Source organism: Dermochelys coriacea, chromosome 8, assembly GCF_009764565.3.
Source record: "Dermochelys coriacea isolate rDerCor1 chromosome 8, rDerCor1.pri.v4, whole genome shotgun sequence".
In the NCBI taxonomy this organism is placed as follows: Eukaryota; Metazoa; Chordata; order Testudines; family Dermochelyidae; genus Dermochelys; species Dermochelys coriacea.
This window is the reverse complement of record NC_050075.1, coordinates 1,497,625-1,517,078: the sequence shown is the minus strand read 5'-3', so window position 1 is coordinate 1,517,078 and position 19,454 is coordinate 1,497,625. Positions and strand designations below refer to the sequence as shown.

Sequence of the window (19,454 nt, the reverse complement as noted above, 5' to 3'; positions counted from 1 at the left end):
GCTCAAAGTTCCCAGTCACAGTGGGGCTCTGGTTTGCTTCTCCCCCTCCCCCCCCCACATCATTTTTAGTGAAAGTCACAGACAGGTCATGGCTTCTGTGACTTTTATTTCCCACAACCAGTCTGTGACTTTCACTAAAAATAACTATGACAAAATCATAACTTTACTGATAAGATATTTCAGCAACAAAAGCAGGTGTCATTGAATAGGAGATCTCAGATGAACAAGAATACCAGGCTAGAAACACCTGATTTAAGTGACTGAGGGCTTGTCTACACTTGAAATCATACTGCAGTGTAGCTGCATTGCTGCAGCTGTGCCATTGTAACACTTCAGTGTAGTCACTACTATGTTGACGGGAGGGCCTCTCCTGTCAGTGTAGTTAATTCATCTCCCCAAAAGGCGGTAACTAGGTCAATGGAATAATTCTTTCGTCCTGGCACAGTCTACATCAGGGGTTAGATCGGCTTAACTGTGTCGCTCAGGTGTGTGACTTAGCTGGGTCGACATAACTTTTTAGTGCAGACCAGGCCTGACTTAAATGCTACAGTTGAAGGCCTGTGAATGTATTTTTGTATGCACACTGTCACCTACCGAGTGGTGTCAGGCTAACGAGGAAAGCTGATCATTCTGAATGACTGTGAAGTCTCCTAGGGGAAAGAGAAGCTGAACTGCTGTACTCTTCTAACTCTAGAAAAGGTCCAGTCTTGTAGCTGTGGCAAAGAGTAAGTGGGCATAGTCAGAGTGCTCAGGAGCAACAGAATCCTGATTAGTCCAAGTGCTAAATCTCAAGCACTGCTCTTGTTTACAAGGTGAATTAATAGTTGAGGGAGAATCCAAAATGTTTGAAGTTGGGGAGAAAAATCTCAGATTCCTAAAACAGATGAGCCATCCTTCTTCAGTATGGCAACTGAAGTCCCTTGATCCTCAAAACATTCTCACCTGGACAGCCAAAGGTTTTCAAGAGGGCCTGGATATCTGTTCTAAAAGAGCCAAGTAACTTGGGGAGGTAGCAAGCAAAATTTAACAGGAATAGCAAAAGTGGACAGAAGTGAAAGGTGCACAGATTTAGAAAATGAAAGGGTATAATTGGAGACTGCCCAAAGGAATTTATATCAGATTACCACTCCACCTTCACAGCCAGAGCATGCTGTCTCTTGCAGTAAAGCAAACCTGTCTTGTGTGGCAGGTTGGATCTTGCCAAGTTTCTGTAAGGCTCAAAATTAAAATAGGAAACTGAACTTAGCCCAAAATATTTTCAAGTATTGAATGAGAACTGACTTAGTGAGAGCTTGTCTCACTATTTTACAGAATTGGGAGTCCAAGTAGTAGACATGAAACTTGTTGCATTTGGCTAAGGAACAGATCCTCTGTACCTCAGAAGGCTTCATCTGTGATGAGTAATGTGCAGTTTAGGCACTAATAGCACCAAGCAGCCATATCCTCTATTCTATAGGGCACCTTCAAATTTCAGACACCTGACAGCACCCCCAATACCTCAACATCTTGGGGTAGGAATGAAGAGCCTGGGCTTTTCACCAGGTTATTTTCCCTGGACCTCACTGACAATGTAGGCCTACCCTATTAATATATTTTGCTTTCCACAACCAACTCTCTCTACAATTTTTCATGAGTGATGTACCCGAGTATTCAGATTCTAATATCTAAACTGTATTGTTAAATTTATTCACCTAAATTTGGGTTATTGCTGATTATGCACTATATGTATCTTATGACTTTTAAAACTTTTTATTTGTGAATAGTCTAAGCACTATACCCAGATCATAGAATATCAGGGTTGGAAGGGACCTAAGGAGGTCATCTAGTCCAACCCCTTGCTCAAAGCAGGACCAATCCCCAACTAAATCATCCCAGCCAGGGCTTTGTCAAGCCTGACCTTAACCTCAAAGGAAGGAGATTTCACCACCTCCCTAGGTAACACATTCCAGTGCTTCACCACCCTCCTAGTGAAAGTTTTTCCTAATATCCAACCTAATCTCCCTCACTGCAACTTGAGACCATTACTCCTCGTTCTGTCATCTACTACTGAGAACAGTCTAGATCCATCCTCTTTGGAACCCCCTTTCAGGTAGTTGAAAGCAGCTATCAAACCCCCCTCATTCTTCTCTTCTGCAGACTAAACAATCCCAGTTCCCTCAGCCTCTCCTCATAAGTCATGTGTTCCAGTCCACTCTCACAGATCTTGGGAGACAGGCCAGTCCTTGCTTACAGACTGCCCCCCAACCTGAAACAAATACTCACCAGCAACCACACAACAGAACCACTAACCCAGGAACCTATCCTTGCAACAAAGCCCATTGCTAACTGTGTCCACATATCTATTCAGGGGACACCATCATAGGGCCTAATCACATCAACTATACTATTGGAGGCTCGTTCACCTGCGCATCTACCAATGTGATATGTGCCAGCAATGCCCCTCTGCCATGTACATTGGTCAAACTGGACAATCTCTGCATAAAAGAATAAATGGACATAAATCAGATGTCAAGAATTATAACATTCAAAAATCAGTCGGAGAACACTTCAGTCTCTTTGGTCACTCGATTATGGATCTAAAATTTGCAACTCTTCAGCAAAAAAAAACTTCAAAAACAGACTCCAACAAGAGACTGCTGATTTGGAATTAATTTGCAAACTGGATACAATTAACTTAGGCTTGAATGAAGACTGGGACTGGATGGGTCATTACACAAAGTAAAACTATTTCCCCATGTTTATTCTCTCCCCCCCCCCCCAACTGTTCCTCAGATGTTCTTGTCAACTGCTGGAAATGGCCCACCTTGATTATCACTACAAAAGGTTCCCCCCCCCCCATCCCCGCTCTCCTGCTGGTAATAGCTCACCTTACCTGATCACTCTCATTACAGTGTGTATGGTAACACCCATTGTTTCATGTTCTTTATGTATATAAATCTCCCCACTGTATTTTCCACTGAATGCATCCAATGAAGTGAGCTACAGTTCACTTCAGCTTATGCTCACATAAATTTGTTAGTCTCTAAGGTGCCACAAGTACTCCTTTTCTTTTTGCTAATCATTTTTGTTGCCCTCCGCTTGACACTTTCCAATTTTTCCACATCCTTCTTGTAGTGTGAGGCCCAAAACTGGACACAGTACTCCAGATGAGGCCTCACCAATCTCGAATAGGGGGGAATGATCACGTCCCTCGATCTGCTGGCAGTGCCCCTACTTATACAGCCCAAAATGCCATTGGCCTTCTTGGCAACAAGGGAACACTGTTGACTCATATCCAGCTTCTTGTCCACTGTAACCCCTAGGTCCTTTTCTGCAGAACTGCTGCCTAGCCATTCAGTCCCTAGTCTGTGGCGGTGCATGGTATTCTTCCGTCCTAAGTGCAGGACTCTGCACTTGTCCTTGTTGAACCTCATCAGATTTCTTTTGGCCCAACCCTCTAATTTGTTTAGGTCCCTCTGTATCCTATCCGTACCCTCCAGCGTATCTACCACTCCTCCCAGTTTAGTGTCATCTGCAAACTTGCTGAGGGTGCAATCCACGCCATTCTCCAGATCAATAATGAAGATATTGAACAAAACCGGCCCCAGGACGGACCCTTGGGGCACTCCACTTGATATCGGCTGCCAACTAGACATGGAGCCATTGATCACTACCAGTTGAACCCGATAATCTAGCCAGCTTTCTATACACCTTATAGTCCATTCCTCCAGCTCATACTTCTTTAACTTGCTGGCAAGAATACTGTGGGAGACTGTGTCAAAAGCTTTGCTAAAGTCAAGGAATAACACATCCGCTGCTTTCCCCTCATCCATAGAGCCAGTTATCTCATCATAGAAGACAATTAGATTAGTCAGGCATGACTTGCCCTTGGTGAATCCATGCTGACAGTTCCTGATCACTTTCCTCACCTCTAAGTGCTTCAGAATTGATTCCTTGAGGACCTGCTCCATGATTTTTCCAGGGACTGAGGTGAGGCTGACTGGCCTGTAGTTCTCCGGATCCTCCTCCTTCCCTTTTTTAAAGATGGGCACTACATTAGTCTTTTTCCAGTCGTCCGGGACCTCCCTCGATCGCCATGAGGTTTCAAAGATAATGGCCAATGGCTCTGCAGTCACATCCGCCAACTCCTTTAGCACTCTTGGATGCAGCGCATCCGGCCCCATGGACTTGTGCTCGTCCATCTTTTCTAAATAGTCCCGAACCACTTCTTTCTTCACAGAGGGCTAGTCACCTCCTCCCCATGCTCTGCTTCCCAGTGCAGCAATCTGGGAGCTGACCTTGTTTGTGAAGACAGAGGCAAAAAAAGCATTGAGTACGTTAGCTTTTTCCACATCCTCTGTCACTAGGTTGCCTCCCTCATTCAGTAAGGGGCCCACACTTTCCTTGATTTTCTTCTTGTTGCTAACATACCTGAAGAAACCCTTCTTGTTTCTCTTAACATCTCTTGCTAGCTGCAACTCCAAGTGTGATTTGGCCTTCCTGATTTCACTCCTGCATGCCTGAGCAATATTTTTATACTCCTCCCTGGTCATTTGTCCAATCTTCCACTTCTTGTAAGCTTCTTTTTTGTGTTTAAGATCAGCAAGGATTTCACTGTTAAGCCAAGCTGGTCGCCTGCCATATTTATTATTCTTTCTACACCTCAGGATGGTTTGTTCCTGTGACCTCAATAAGGATTCTTTAAAATATAGCCTGCTCTCTTGTTATTCTCCCAGGGGATCTTGCCCATCAGTTCCCTGAGGGAATCAAAGTCTGCTTTTCTGAAGTCCAGGATCCAAATTCTGCTGCTCTCCTTTCTTCCTTATGTCAGGATTCTGAACTCTACTATCTCATGGTCACTGCCTCCCAGGATCCCATCCACTTTTGCTTCCCCTATGAATTCTTCCCGGTTTGTGAGCAGCAGGTCAAGAAGAGCTCTGCCCCTAGTTGATTCCTCTAGCACTTGCACCAGGAAATTGTCCCCTACACTTTCTAAAAACTTCCTGGATTGTCTGTGCACCGCTGTATTGCTCTCCCAGCAGATATCAGGGTGATTGAAGTCTCCCATGAGAACCAGGGCCTGCAATCTAGTCACTTCTGTGAGTTGCCAGAAGAAAGTCTCATCCACCTCATCTCTCTGGTGCAGTGGTCTGTAGCAGACTCCCACCACGACATCACCCTTGTTGCTCACACTTCTAAACTTAATCCAGAGACTCTCAGGATTTTCTGCAGTTTCATACCGGAGCTCTGAGCAGTCATACTGCTCACTCATATACAGTGCAACTCCCCCACCTTTTCTGCCCTGCCTGTCCTTCCTGAACAGTTTATATCCATCCATGACAGTACTCCAGTCATGTGAGTTATCCCACCAAGTCTCTGTTGTTCCAGTCACATCATAATTCCTTGACTGTGCCAGGACTTCCAGTTCTCCCTGCTTGTTTCCCAGGCTTCTTGCCTTTGTATATAGGCACCTTAAGATAACTCGCTGATCGTTAGGCTTTCTCAGTATAAGGCAGGAGCCCTCCCCTCTTGCATTCTCCTGCTTGTACTTCCTCCCGGTATCCCACTTACCTCAGGGCTTTGGTCTCCTTCCCCAGGTGAACTTAGTGTAAAGCCCTCCTCACTAGGTTAGCCAGCCTGCTTGCGAAGATGCTCTTCCCTCTCTTCATTAGATATACAGACACTCTCTTTTCTTAACTTGTGTACTATATAATTTTTTTAACATTAGCATTAATAAATTTTTTAAATCTCTCTCTGGCCATCAGGTTTAATCCCAAAGCTAGATGTCCAATAAATTTTTCAAGCCACTGTAATAAGAAAGAAACTGAAACAGTATGCAAACAGTCTGTGCAAACGGTGAGTCAGTCCAGAACATGAGCTACTTAATCTTAATAAAGCTTGGCCTTACAAGAGATCTTGCTGAGGGGGTTGATACAAGAAATGAGGCAGAATGGGAAACAATGGACTCTGGCTTAAAAGGGTCAATGCGCATTGGAAGGTGCAACAACTAAAATGAATCGTGTCTTCCCTTGCCACTCACTTCCCTGTAAAATAATTACTACTACAAATATAAGCTCTCTCTCAGGGGCTTTCAGTTTACCAAATGGAACAGGATTTCCCTACTGGTTTGTTTTTTAATGGAGCGGAAGCCAATGTGGCTTTCTTTTATTTACTTTTAGGTTTGTGCACCAACATCACTTAATGATATCTCCCATAATATGCTTAACTTCCACTGACTGCTTCAAACAGTTGCTTCTACAGGGCTAACTGCAGAATGGTTTTCCATAAATATATATATATGTGCTCAGATACCATGGTGATGGGCATAGTATAAAATAAAACCCTATTATGTATTTTAGAGGACGTTTTTAGTGGGTGGTGTGGGGAGAGATTTATTTCTCCGGTATGGTGACAGGAATGTTAACTTTTGCATGAGGACAAAAATCTTTGATTAAAGTGATGTTAGCTTGCGATCTTACAATGTCAGATGCCCATGTCCATGTGACTTCTTGTGCAGAAGTTTTGATTAGCAAGGACTTAAATTGTGCTTACCTGCTGTTGAATGAGTACTGAGAGCCCCAGTGGCTGTGAGGTCTGTAGGTGGTGGTTTGGTATTTTTTGCACAATCACTGAGTTTCAGATCACATTGTAATATGTTCAGAGTGCTGTATCTGTGTAAACTGGATGACATTGTACGCTACAGCATATAGTGTAAAGCTGAACAATGCTACATCTTCAACAATATCACTCATTTCAGCTGAATGCTTTACAGTTGCAATGAATTGTGCCTGAAGTAACGGGCTGAAAGGCTTGCCAGTGGCTTCCCTCACTCCCTGCTAGGCAGGAGCTTGGGGGGTGACCTTTATGTGTATTGATTTTTAGGAGTAGCATCCCATTCCTTCTGGAGTGGAGGGGAAGGCTCCCAGGCAGTAAGGCTGATTGGATTTGTCAGTCTGGCTAGAAGCCGGTAATGGGTAAGATACTTACCTACCTTGCAGAAGTGTTGGGGATTACTTAGTGTTGGGAGAATGTAAAGTCCTGTCTGAGAGCTCACCGTTTCTCAGAAGAAATAAGAATACCTACAGAAGTTGCATGATTTTCATGAGCAACTGCCGGAAGCAATCAGTGCTGAATTGGGAGGGGAAGCTTTTTAAACCAAAGGGTCTGGTTGTTAATTTTGTATTATGGTAACACTCTTCTGTTCAAATACAGCAATGAACTATAGAAATATTACACTTCCTTAGCATTCATCCTTTGTTTTTTTCCTTCCTTCTCCAGGACTTGACTGGCATAGAGTCTATGGATCAGTGTCGTCATACCCTGGAGCAACACAACTGGAACATAGAGGTACCAGTTAGAATTATAGTTGGGACACTTTTCTTTCCAGCAACTTAGATTAATAGTCTGAATGACTGTGGGTCTCTCAAAGCAGAATTCTCTTTCTTAAAGGATCCTTATAGTGGCCTGAGTAATTTATAATCAAGATCATATTATAAAATCATCATGCTTACACTTCAAAAGTAATCTGCCAAGCTCCTAATCACCCTCCCCCCAGCAAGCTTTATACCTTTGCTTATTGTTAAGAATCTTAGGTGGTCTCATTTAATTGTTTGTTCACAATTTCCATTCATATTGAGTTGTTCATTGAACTGTGATTGTACCTCCACTCTCTAACCTGCAGTTCTTTATCTCGTATTCCTTTTCTCTTGGTCTCCAAGTGTAAATCGGAATACACGTACCTAGTGGATGCAGTCAGACCTTGCTAATGTTGGGAAACATGATAGAAGCTGTCACCAACCCCAGGATCGGGTCTATGCCCCAGCCTGTACCCAGTCCCTTGGAAGTGACCACTTTAGTGTGCCAGCCCCCAAGAACCCACATGATTCCACGGGGGCAGGCTCACGGACTCCAAAACTGGACCTTCAGGCATCAGCAATCCCTGTCTGTCTTCATGGCTCCCTAGAACAAATCCAGCCCAGCCAGACTCCTGTGGGAGGCTTGTACTGTACCCCCTCAGTGTGCAATACTCTCAGTGAGTGTTTGCAACTACCCCGCTGACATTTTCCACACAGTCACCTGGTGTACAGAATCTGAAAGTCCTTAAGCTAGCAAAGAGAGGCAAAGGTTAAGAGAGAGTTCAACCTGGCCAATGCCAGGCCAGGGAGCCCTTCAGCAATGCCGCTATCAAAGCCATTTTGGCTCTCTTCCTGTCTCTGTCCCTTTGTCCTTCCTCCCAGCCAGGTGAGTGTCACTCCAAAGGCAGCTCTTAACCCAGCCACTTGACAGCTTTCCCCTTTGTTCTCCACCTGGGGCCTTTGCTCTGCTCTCCTGCAGAGGGGTTGAGGGAAATCTCTTTCCTCTTGGCTGCTGGTTGCTAGGAGTGAACATGCTGGTGATTGGGGGTTTCCATTGTCTTTCCACATGTTTTATTGCTATGGGTTGGTTTCAGCCAGTCCTTTAACACCCAGACACGTATGTGAGGCACTCACTTCATGTCCCCTGCTCTCCCCCAAGAGCTTTTTAACCCTTCACACCCAGCACAGAGGGACACCAGGGCCCACAGTGGAATGAGAAAAATATTACCAAAATTCCCACTTCACAACAACTATGAACTGAATTCAGCCCAATCACACTTGTTGTAAAGCTGCTCGTTATTGTTACCACTTCAATCCATTTAGAATGAAGCTGCCAAAATTGTTTTTCTGTCATATTGAATCTCTGTACTGGCCTCTTCTGTGGCTAGGCTCCCATTTACCTCTACTCCTCTTGCACACTTTACGAGCACCCCTCTAAACCACTCTGAGTCTTAGTGTCTTCAACCATGCAGTCCCCTACACGTCTACAAGCTTTCCAGCCAACATGCACGCAGTTCTATCACGCCTTTTAAAACATTCTTAACACCTGTTTAGATCTTGACCCACAAGAATGGCCACACTGGGTCAGACCAGTGGTCCATCTAGCCCAGTATCCTGTCTCTGACAATGGCTGTTGCCAAATGCTTCAGAGGGGATGAACAGAACAGGGCAATTATCGTGTGATTCACCCCTGTCATCTAGTCCCAGCTTCTGGGAGTCAGAGGTTTAGGAATTCCCAGAGCATGGGGTTGCATCCCTGATCATCTTGGCTAATAGCCATTGATGGACCTGTCCTCCAGGAACTTATCTATTTCTTTTAGAAACCCCGTTATACTTCTGGTCTTCACAACATCCCCTGAAAATGAGGTCCACAGGCTAACTGTGCATTGTGTGAAGAAGTACTTCCTTATATTTGTTTTAAACCATCTGCCTATTAATTTCTTTGGGTGACCCCTGGTTCTTGTGTTATGGGAAGGGGTAAATAACACTTCCCTACTCGCTTTCTCCACACCAGTCACGATTTTATAGACCTCTGTCATCTCCCCTTCGCTGTCTCTCTTCTAAGATGAACAGGCCCGGTCTTTTTAATCTCTCCTCACATGGAATCTGTTCCATCCCCCTCGTCGTTTTTGATGCCTTTTTTCCAAATTCAGTACATCTTTTCTTTTTTTGAGAAGGAATGATCAGAATTGCATTGAGTATTCAAGTGCGGGTGTACCATGGATTTATATAATGGCATTATGTTATTTTCTTTCTTAATCTGTCCCTTTCCTAATGGTGCCTAACATTCCATTTATGGCCTCCTGCCATGTGCCTGCATTTTTTCCTGTACTACCACTTTGAGCCCCTGGATTGGGAGGTAGGGCTATAAACAGATCGCTTGTTTGGCACAGCTCTCCAACGGTACAGCACCATGTAAGCTCAGGGTTGTACAAATATGAGACACCTTGGAAACACCTAGTCTGGAAGCTGGCAGCAGTTACTTTATTTTGATGTGTTAAGTTGCACATGTCCGGTGGTCCAGGCACAGGGACAACTAACACCTACCCCAAACTTCAGAATGGAACTAGTGTATTTCTCTAACCTGCATGTATCCATTGCAACTTCTGATGGTCCCCTTTTGCTGCTCCTCCTATGTTAGGCAGCTGTACAGGACCGGTTGAATGAGCAAGAGGGTGTCCCAAGTGTCTTCAATCCACCTCCATCCCGGCCATTGCAGGTCAATACAGCCGACCACAGGATCTACAGCTACGTTGTTTCAAGGCCGCAACCAAGGGCAAGTTATTTACTAGTTGGGTTTGTCTCTTTGTGTGGAATGGGTGACATCTCTGAAGAAGGAAAGAAGTTCATCAACAGGGAAAGGAACTCTGTTTCCTTAGCGCATCTGCTTTCTTGTTTCTAAATATTTTCTCTTGAAAGCTACAAACAGTGCAGTTCCCTGGGCAGAACTATTCTTACCTTCTCTATTACTACTTTAGATGTTTTCCTTTCTGGTATTTTTCATAGTGCCCAGCAAACTCCTTCTTCTCCCTACAGCTTGAAGTGAGGGCAGAGCAGAATGGCAACTCAGCTGTCCCAATTCAACTAGAATGAAAGTCTGTTCCTGCTGTCTTGCTGTAGGATGATCTATTTGTATGACGGCCTGCTGAACTGATGTAATCTGCTTTATGTGCTAGTATAAGATGTCCATTAACCTGTCTGCAGATAGTTAATATGTAGCAGTTGTATAACACTTCAGTCTTCACAGAACCTCTGTAAGATGAGTAAGTGCTGTTATCCCTATTTCACAGGTAGGGAAAGTGAGATGAAAGATTAAAGCCCAGTTTTTGAAAGTGGTCACTGGCTTTGTATGCCTAAAATGTCTCAGGTTGGGCTCTCAAAGTGAGGCACCTGTTGGTGACTACTCAGAAAATTTGACTAGCCTGAGGTCATTCAGCAAGTCACTAGCTTACAGGCCTGAGTTCAGAGCACTAGACCACACAGTCTGTTTCACATATATTGCAGCGTGTTTGATGCTGGATAGAGGGATATCTGCACTACGGTATCTCAAGGGGAAGGGATAAATACCTAACACTCTGTTTGTTTGTAATTTCAGGGCCTGTTGGGATGGGGTTACTACTTGATAATGCTTCCATTCCGATTTACCTATTACACGTTACTTGATATATTTAGGTAAGTACTTTTTTGTGCAGGTTTGTTGATTGTAGCAAAGCAAAATCTAACTCCCAAGTATGGCTGTGCTGCTTTTGGCTGGAATTTTCTGTTAAGTCTAATAAAACGTCAGGTTTTGTATTCATCAAATACTCACACATCAAAGTTCTCTGTAGCGTTGCATGGTTTCTGTGTCTTGGAGACCTAGAACATAGACGTTGGTAACAAATGAATGTTGTATAGTAGAAAATAGGTTTCAGATAAGTATGATCTCCGAGAACTCATGGAGGATGGGTGACGTCGCAGAGGACTAGAGAAGGGGAACAAAGAGGACCCAGGGAATTTATAGACTAGTCAGCCTAACTTCAATACCTGGAAAGATTCTGGAACAAATTCTGAAGCTATCATTTTGTGAGCACCTAGGGGATAACAGGGTTATAAGGAATAGCCAGCATGCCAAACCAACCTGATTTTCTTTCTTTGGCAGGGTTACTGGCTTAGTGGATGGGGGGGAAACAGTAGGTATGATGTATCTTGATTTTAATAAGGCTTTTGACACAGTCCCATGTCACATTCTCATAAGCAAACTAGAGAAATATGTCTAGATTAAATTAGTATAAGGTGGGTGCACAACTAGTTGAAAGACCATACTCAGAGTAGTTAACAAGGGTTCGCTATCAAACTAGGAAGGATTCCCTAGCTGGATCCCACAGGGGTCAGTCCTGAATCCAGTATTATTCAATATTTTCATTAATGTCTTGGATAATGGAGTGGGAGAGTGTACTGAAAAATTTGCAGATGACAATACGCTGGGAGGTGTTTCAAGCACTTAGGAGGATAGGATTAGAGTTGAAAATGACCTTGAAAAATTGGAGAATTGGTCTGAATTCAGCAAAATGAAATTCAGGAAAGATAAGTGCAAAGTACTTAGGAAGGAAAAATCCAATGCACAACTACAAAATAAGGAATAATGCCTAGGTGATGGCGTTGCTGAAAAGTACCTGGGATTATAGTGGATTGCAAGTTGAATATGAGTCAACTGTGTGAGGCAGCTGTGAAAAAAGTTGTTATTCTGGGGTGTAGTCACAGAAATGTCATATGGACAACAAAGGAGGTAATTGTCCTGCTCTTCTCAGCACTGGTGAGGACTCAGCTGCAGTCCTGTACCCAGTTCTGGGTGCCACACTTTAGGAAAGCTGTGGACAACTGGAGCAAGTCTAGAGGAGAGCAAGAGAAATGATGATAGGTTTAGAAAACCTGACCTATATGGAAAGATTTTAAAAAATGGCCTGTTTAGACTTGAGAAAAGAAGACCAAGTGGGGGACCTGATATTTCTTCAAATATGTGAAAGGCTGTTATAAATAGGACGATGATCAGTTATTTGCTCTCCATGGCCACTGAAAGTAGGACCACAAGTATTGGGCTTAATCTGCAGCAAGGAAGATTTAGGTTAGAAATTAGGAAAATCTTTTTAACTCTAAGGCCTGGTCTACACTAGAGTGGGGGATCGATCTAAGGTATGCAACTTCAGTTACAAGAATAGCGTAGCTGAAGTAGATGTATCTTAGATTGACTTAGAATCACTTAATTGGCGTCCTCGTGGCACGGGATCGACGGTCGCCGCTCCACTTCCGCCTCTCGCTGTGGTGGAGTTCTGGAGTCAACGGCAGAGCGATCGGGAATCGATTTATTGCGTCTACACTAGATGCAATGAATCGATCCCCAATAGATCAATCACTACCCGCCAATCACGTCTATGCTACCCGCCTAAGGGTAGTTAAGATCTGGAATAGGCGATGTTTTTAAGAACGGGTTGGAAAAACTCTTGTCAGGGATGGTCCAGGCTTACTTGGTCCAGCCCGCTGTGCTGAGGCAGGACTTGATGACCTCTTGAGGTCCCTTCCAGCCCTACGATTTTATTCTATTCCTAGCAGTGTCTTATGAATCTGTAAAGGAAACTAATGTATTTAATCCTAATTCAAAATCAGGCTGACACTTGCAGTTCCTAAATATTAAACAATGGAGATCAAACAAGGAATGGGCACACTTATATCTATTGAGGCAATGCCCAAAGTTTCCCCTCGTGAACAAGCATGTAGGGTAACACAGTTCCTGCCTTAGAGTTTACAGGCTAAAGAGCCAAGACACAGACAACAGGCTGCAATAATTTGCTCTCTGGTGTAATCTCCTCTTCCAGCAGCTGCCTAAAATAAACACTCGTGCATTAAACCCTTTGTGCAACAAAACTGCAGTTCTGGAAGAGACTTGTCCTGATCAACTTCATATGAATTGCCAGCCAATATAAGACCAATGATCCCTTAAATCTGGTATCTTGTCTCTGGCTGTGGCTTATGCCTGATGTTCGAGAGGATGTTGAACCTTCCACACACACAATACAGCTGGCCAGTTATGCATCGCTGTTCCTGGAGGGAGTGCAGGTGAGGAAATCCATCATAACCTCTGGCAATCAGCTGATGCCTTGGAGCATGGAACTGTACCTGGCTTAGGTTTTTCTATAGGATGCTCATATTGTGGTCTCAAGATGGAGTAGTCAGTGTGTTAGCAGATAGCTGTAAATGTTGAGCAGAAAAAGATCTTCAGAAAGTCAGTAAGCTGAATTTCCAGTGTCCTATGCTTTTCTCGTAGGTTTGCTGTGCGTTTTATACGCCCTGACCCTCGCAGTAGGGTCACAGACCCAGTGGGTGACATTGTTTCATTTATTCATATGTTTGAGGAAAAATATGGGAGGATACACCCTGTCTTCTACCAGGGAACGTACAGCCAGGTCAGTACAGCATGTTGGTGCAAAGGTACGTGGGACTATCTTGCTGGTATTGCCTGGCACACTTGCCCTAAAGAGGAATGACAAAAGCCATTTTGCATTTTAAAAGTCCAGTACTAATGTTCAGACTCAGTAACGAGGTAATGGAGATCTCGATTATGAGCGTATTAGAAACCTGAGTCCATCCCACTGTAGGCATTTGCCATGGTGGGGTCTCTACCAGGCTCAGGGACTTGCCAAACAACTGAAGTTGGGAAGGCAAAGCTGATCTGGCCGTTCCTCAACTGTCTCTGTGGCTCGGAAGCCTACACCCCTTCTTTCGTTCTGCTAGTACCAGTTTTATAAGCTGACATAGTGGCCCAAAGTCTGTCCTGATGTACACCCCATTGGAAGTGACTGGGGCTGCACCAAGTCTGAGCAGAATTTAGCTCAGTAACTTGAGAAACTTGGGGAAATGGCCCCTTTGAGTCAAGGAGGTAAAAGGAGAGAACAGATCCCTCTTTTGTTAGATTTGGGTGATGATTCTTCCCAGAAGAAGAGGGGCTCCCTAGCATGTGTCTGTCTCCTTCCCCCGCCCCCTTTCAGTCCCAGCCTCGATGCGCGCACACTCCTCTGTTGTGGAGTCCATCCCAGCAGGTAGTTGAGTGCCAGAGAGCACTGCTGAGCCAATATCCCTTAGTACTACTCAAGTGTTTAGGTCATTCACTCCAGCAGTCCCTGCCCCCAGAAACAAGGGGCCATACTTAGAACCCAAACTTAGTGATATGGGGCTGTTGGGCTATCAGCAACTCAGCGCCAGTTAAACAGAGTCCATCAAACACTTGCGCTGCTGGGCTTGTGGGTGGAATCAGGAAACTATATAAGTGAAATGTTTCGGCTGAGAAGTGGGGGGGTTACAGAAATCAGCTTAATAACATGTTTCAGTGGATGTGGTTAGAAGGTTGGATCCTACATCTTCCAAATTGGAAAATGGAGAAAAAACTGCATATGATTCTGGGCTATGGGAGTCCTCCTGGAGGCTGAGCCAGAGAAATCCTCCTGGGTCACTAGGTGTGCAGTGCTTTGCTTGGCATTCTCCCAAGGCCCTGCCTGCCAGGGAACAGTGAGGAAAGCACAGTCAAGGGCTCCTTTCTCCTGCATGCAGAGAATTCGCTGGGCACATTGGTGCGGAGGGAGGCCTGGCATGTTCTTCCTCTGTTGCATGCTCTTCAATTAATACCACATTAGATTGAAAAACTGCTTCCCCTGGCAGTTTTCCACTGGCACACCCATCCCGCTGCTATACCAAGGGGGCAGCAGTCCCAGTGCTCCAGGCCCCTCTCACTCCAGCTTTTCTGTGCTCCCTCCCCAGGCGCTGAATGACGCTAAGCGGGAGCTGCGCTTCCTTTTGGTTTATCTTCACGGTGACGACCACCAAGATTCAGATGAATTCTGTCGGTAGGTTGGAGAGAGTTTTCTTAAATAACTATCCATGTGTTTGGGACCTAGCTCTGTCTGCCATCTATTCTCTTCCCCCAGCAACACACTGTGTGCACCGGAGGTGATCACCCTCATCAACACTAGGATGCTTTTCTGGGCATGCTCCACAAACAAACCAGAGGGATACAGAGGTGAGTATCTTCCCCCTGCTGAACTCTTCCTGATTCTTGTTAAATCTGGAATAAACAGATTAGTATTGCAAACAATCTGCATCTGTTCTGCATACTTGATAATTTCCCTGTGCAGGTGAGTAAGTGATTCCTTACTGCACTGAGTGGAATGGGGCTAATCCATACCACGTTCTGCATAACAGAGGACATACCATATCTGAGACTAATATTGCAGACCAAGGAGCCCTCTGCTCTTAATACTGGCTGTTTCACCATCCTGTCTCAGCAGAGCTAGCTGCTGCTCCTTCAGTGGCCTTGTCATAGGGGCGTTAGGCTGAGTGGGGAAGCAGGTGTCTAATGACAGTGGTTTGTGTGGTGCCTAGGGACAAAATGGCCACAGGAGATTTCCTTGGTTTTTCTCCTCCTCCTCCCCCCCCCCCCCATATCTCAGGGTCCTTCTTAGGACTGGATGGGGGGCAAGAATATCCACCTACTAGTCCACAACTAGGCTTTGCAGCATTCCATTAACAGTAACCTAAAAATCCTTTCCGAACAATTGATACCTGTCCTTGCAAGTGCCTGGTGGGGTTTGTGCTGAACAATGCGTGTCGTCCTCCAAAGACTGAAAGAGTGGTTTGTGTGGTAGTTTAGATCCTTCATGGCCCACAGAATGAGCAGCTGGGTCCAAGAATTGAACCTGGGACTGCCAGGCTACTGAGCCCTTGGAGGTGTGACTGTCTCAGGAAGAACACCTCTGACATCTGTCTTGGTTGTCTTAGCTTTGCTGATTCACAGGTCACTTCTAAAAAGTGAATGGACTAGTGGGTTGGCAGCCATGGAGTCTGAAGCTGTCTCTCTATGCCCAGCAAAGGGATTGTCAGGACAGCAGGAGCTGCCCACCTCGAGAGGCTTGGGGAGGGAGGCAATTCTAGTCTTATGACCCCTTGGCCCCTCTGTTGGGACTGCCAGTGGTGATGGTGGTTTCTGTGCCCATCTCCCAGTGTCCCAGGCTCTGCGTGAGAACACATACCCATTCCTCGCCATGATTATGTTGAAAGATCGCAGAATGACGGTGGTGGGGCGGCTAGAAGGCCTCATCCAGCCTGATGACCTCATTAACCAGCTGACATTCATCATGGATGCCAACCAGACGTACTTGGTGTCTGAGCGCCTGGAAAGGTACTAGGCTGGGAACTGGAAGCCCCAGTAATACTTGTCTTGTGGAGCTGGGAATTCCCAGTTGAGTGGGTCAGTTCTAATTCAGGGGGGCTCAGTGTGGGCTGCACTTGGTTCTGCAATGCATTCAGCGGCCAGAGGAAATGCTGGTGCATGCAGTGCTCCCCCCAGATGTGTACATTCAGACGACACTGCATTCTGGGAATCGAGGTCTCCATGGGCAGCATTCCTGCTCAAAGATGAGTAACCACAATCTGCTCCATTTTTCTGGACGTTTGGGGCAGCCAGGAGCTGCTGGCACCCTTCAGGGAAAGTCTGGATGTAGCTGGACTCTGACTGTGGCTAAGAGTGTAACTGGGATCCAGGCATTTCGGCCAGAGTCACGCTGATCTCTTCAGCCAGTCTTGTATGGGGTCGCCTGCTTTGGAACTCCAGCCCCGGTGGCTGTGCTGCTGAGTTAAGGCTGCATTTGTGATGTCCTGCGGCTGTCTCATTGACACATGCCCCCTCCAGGTATTGATGTGGGCTCCATTCAGACTGAGCCGATAGGACACCACCTTGGTGTGTCATTCCCTTTAGTCCTTCCTGCTCCCCAGTTAGAGTGTGTGCCTAGCTGATGGTCAGACCTGTGGGTTTCTAAAGTGAGTCAGGAACAGGCTAAAGAAACAAGGGAGTAGCTATCTGCAGCAGAGGGCTGCAGAGCAGAGCTTTTGGGTGCAGTGTGCATGGCACTTGCCCACACTACAGCCCTTGTTTGTGCCTTTATCCTGAGCCTGAAATTGATGCCATCTATGCCAGGGACTAGTCACCATAGAGAGCCCAGCCTCCTTCGGGAGTGGGAAACCTTCTGCATCGTCTGTGTGCTCTTCATTTGAGAAGGTGTTAGTGCTGTGGAGGCTACTGTCCTCCTCTGGCCCTGCCCTGCCTGTGTTTCTGGTCTGTTGGTGTTAACCACCCCTCGTTCCCCGATGTTTGCAGGGAGGAGAGAAACCAAACGCAGGTCCTGAGGCAGCAGCAGGATGAGGCGTACCTGGCTTCCCTGCGGGCGGATCAGGAGAAGGAACGCAAAAAAAAGGAGGAGCGGGAGAGGAAGAAGAGAAGGGAAGAAGAGGTGCAGCAGCAGAAGCTAGCGGAGGAGAGACGGCGCCAGGTGAGAGGGAAGTGTGCGTGGGAAGCACAGCAGCGGCATTGGCTCCCAGCTCTTGCTGCTGCTTCCTGCTAGTTTCCCACTCTAGGGCTTCGTGGTCGGCCTGCCCACTGGTCTCCAGTCAGGTGTTGAGTTTGTATAACCCTTCATCTGCCTCGTAAGTCCTTCTCTGGGGTTTCCTGTCTCCCGGGCAGGACATGCTATGCCTTGGCATTGAGGCCAGCTCCATGCCAGCCTGGTGCTCTGATCTTCCTCGTTGCTTTTCAGACTCTGCAGGAGGAGAAGGTGCGCAGATCGGAATGCCTCCCACCAGAGCCGCAGCCCGATGACCCGGAGAGCGTGAAGATCATTTTCAAGCTGCCCAACGATTCCAGAGTGGAGAGGCGATTCCATTTCACACAGTCGTTAACGGTGAGGGGGTCAGGAGTGGAAGGCCATGGATGTCTAGAGCAGCCACAGAATCCCGAATTCCCAAGCTGGCCGGACAGGCCAGGGGGCGGCCACGCTCGCTGCTGTCACGAGGGCCCCCTTGCTAGAGCCACAGCTAGGCAGAGGTGCTGTGCTTGCATCGGGGGAGGGTAACCACACTTGTCCCTGCTGGGCAGGATCCAGCTGGCAGGGAAGCAAAAGAAGAGTCAAAGTCCAGGTGTAAAGCTGAAATGCCGCTTTCCCCTCTTAAACCTGGGCTTCCTGCTGCTTCTCAGGCCTGAGCCAGTGCTCTGGATTTCCCAGGAACACCGAGACCAGCCTCTGGCATGCTTCAAGCAGGGTCTTGAGAAAACAGCTGTCCCTAGTGGGCAGTGTGGTTCTGTGCAGGGTTCAGGTTGTCCTTAGGGTTTGACAGACTAAATGCTCTGACTGCTAAGAGACTAGCAGCTGGGCCCCCACATCAGGTGGGCATTGTAGTACCTGGCCCAGGACTGGGGGAATTACTGCATGCTGCTTGTCCATTGGCAAATGCCTCTGTGCTTCCCTTCCAGGTGATCCATGACTTCCTATTCTCCTTGAAAGAGAGCCCAGAGAAGTTCCAGATTGAGGCCAACTTCCCTCGCCGTGTCCTGCCCTGCCTCCCTACAGAGGAGTGGCCCAACCCTCCCACGCTGCAGGAGGCTGGACTCAGCCACACGGAAGTTCTCTTTGTTCAGGACCTCACGGACGATTGACACTTTTCCAAAACACGATGGAAGGAGAAATTCAGATTATTATAATACAATATTTTTTTTAAAGACTGCTGTGTACAAATGAGGGATCAGAGACCACGTCACCTGCGCCAGCCACGCTGTGTGTCTGCGCTGGCGCGAGGAAGTGTGTGTGATCCATGGCTCACCCACTCCCATGCAGTCATCCCCTTACACTTGACGGCAGAGAGGGAGAGGGGCCACCATGGCCCTCCCCAGGGAAGGGCTGAAATGGCAGCTTTTGGTCAATGTTGCTTTTATTGAAAATACTAGACCCCCAAGGCCTGCCGTCTTGTGAAGATTTGATACTTTGCTGCTCCTGGTGGCCAAAGGACACTGCACCTGTGCAATGGGTTGGGGGCCTGCCTGCCTGGGGAGGGGAGGGGAGGGATGGACAGAATTTCTTCGGCTTCCCCCTGTGTATAAACACCTTCCTTTTACTAGTTCTCTTGCTTTGTAATGACCAAAGGAGACTGGAGTTGACAATGGTATTAATTTTTTGATAAAGAGCTGGTTGAAGTTCTTAACGCCATGGGATCTTGCCCAGGGTTCTTAGCCTGCGTAGTGTAATAAACTCTGCCTCTAGCGTGCCTGTG

At 46.4% G+C, this 19,454-nt stretch overlaps 1 protein-coding gene across 2 annotated transcripts in view; it reads left to right on the top strand.

The window, feature by feature from the left end:
* Positions 1-19,454, top strand: part of FAF2 (Fas associated factor family member 2) — a 30,663-nt gene extending 11,209 nt beyond the window's left edge. For both annotated transcript variants that reach the window (XM_038412279.2, XM_038412278.2), the window contains 10 exons: positions 7,258-7,326; positions 9,976-10,110; positions 10,930-11,006; positions 13,633-13,771; positions 15,120-15,205; positions 15,287-15,378; positions 16,359-16,536; positions 17,512-17,683; positions 17,948-18,091; positions 18,661-19,454. In XM_038412279.2, coding sequence (XP_038268207.2) covers positions 7,258-7,326; positions 9,976-10,110; positions 10,930-11,006; positions 13,633-13,771; positions 15,120-15,205; positions 15,287-15,378; positions 16,359-16,536; positions 17,512-17,683; positions 17,948-18,091; positions 18,661-18,843 — 1,275 coding nt within the window. In that variant the 3' untranslated portion in view covers positions 18,844-19,454. The remainder of the gene's footprint in view (positions 1-7,257; positions 7,327-9,975; positions 10,111-10,929; positions 11,007-13,632; positions 13,772-15,119; positions 15,206-15,286; positions 15,379-16,358; positions 16,537-17,511; positions 17,684-17,947; positions 18,092-18,660) is intronic.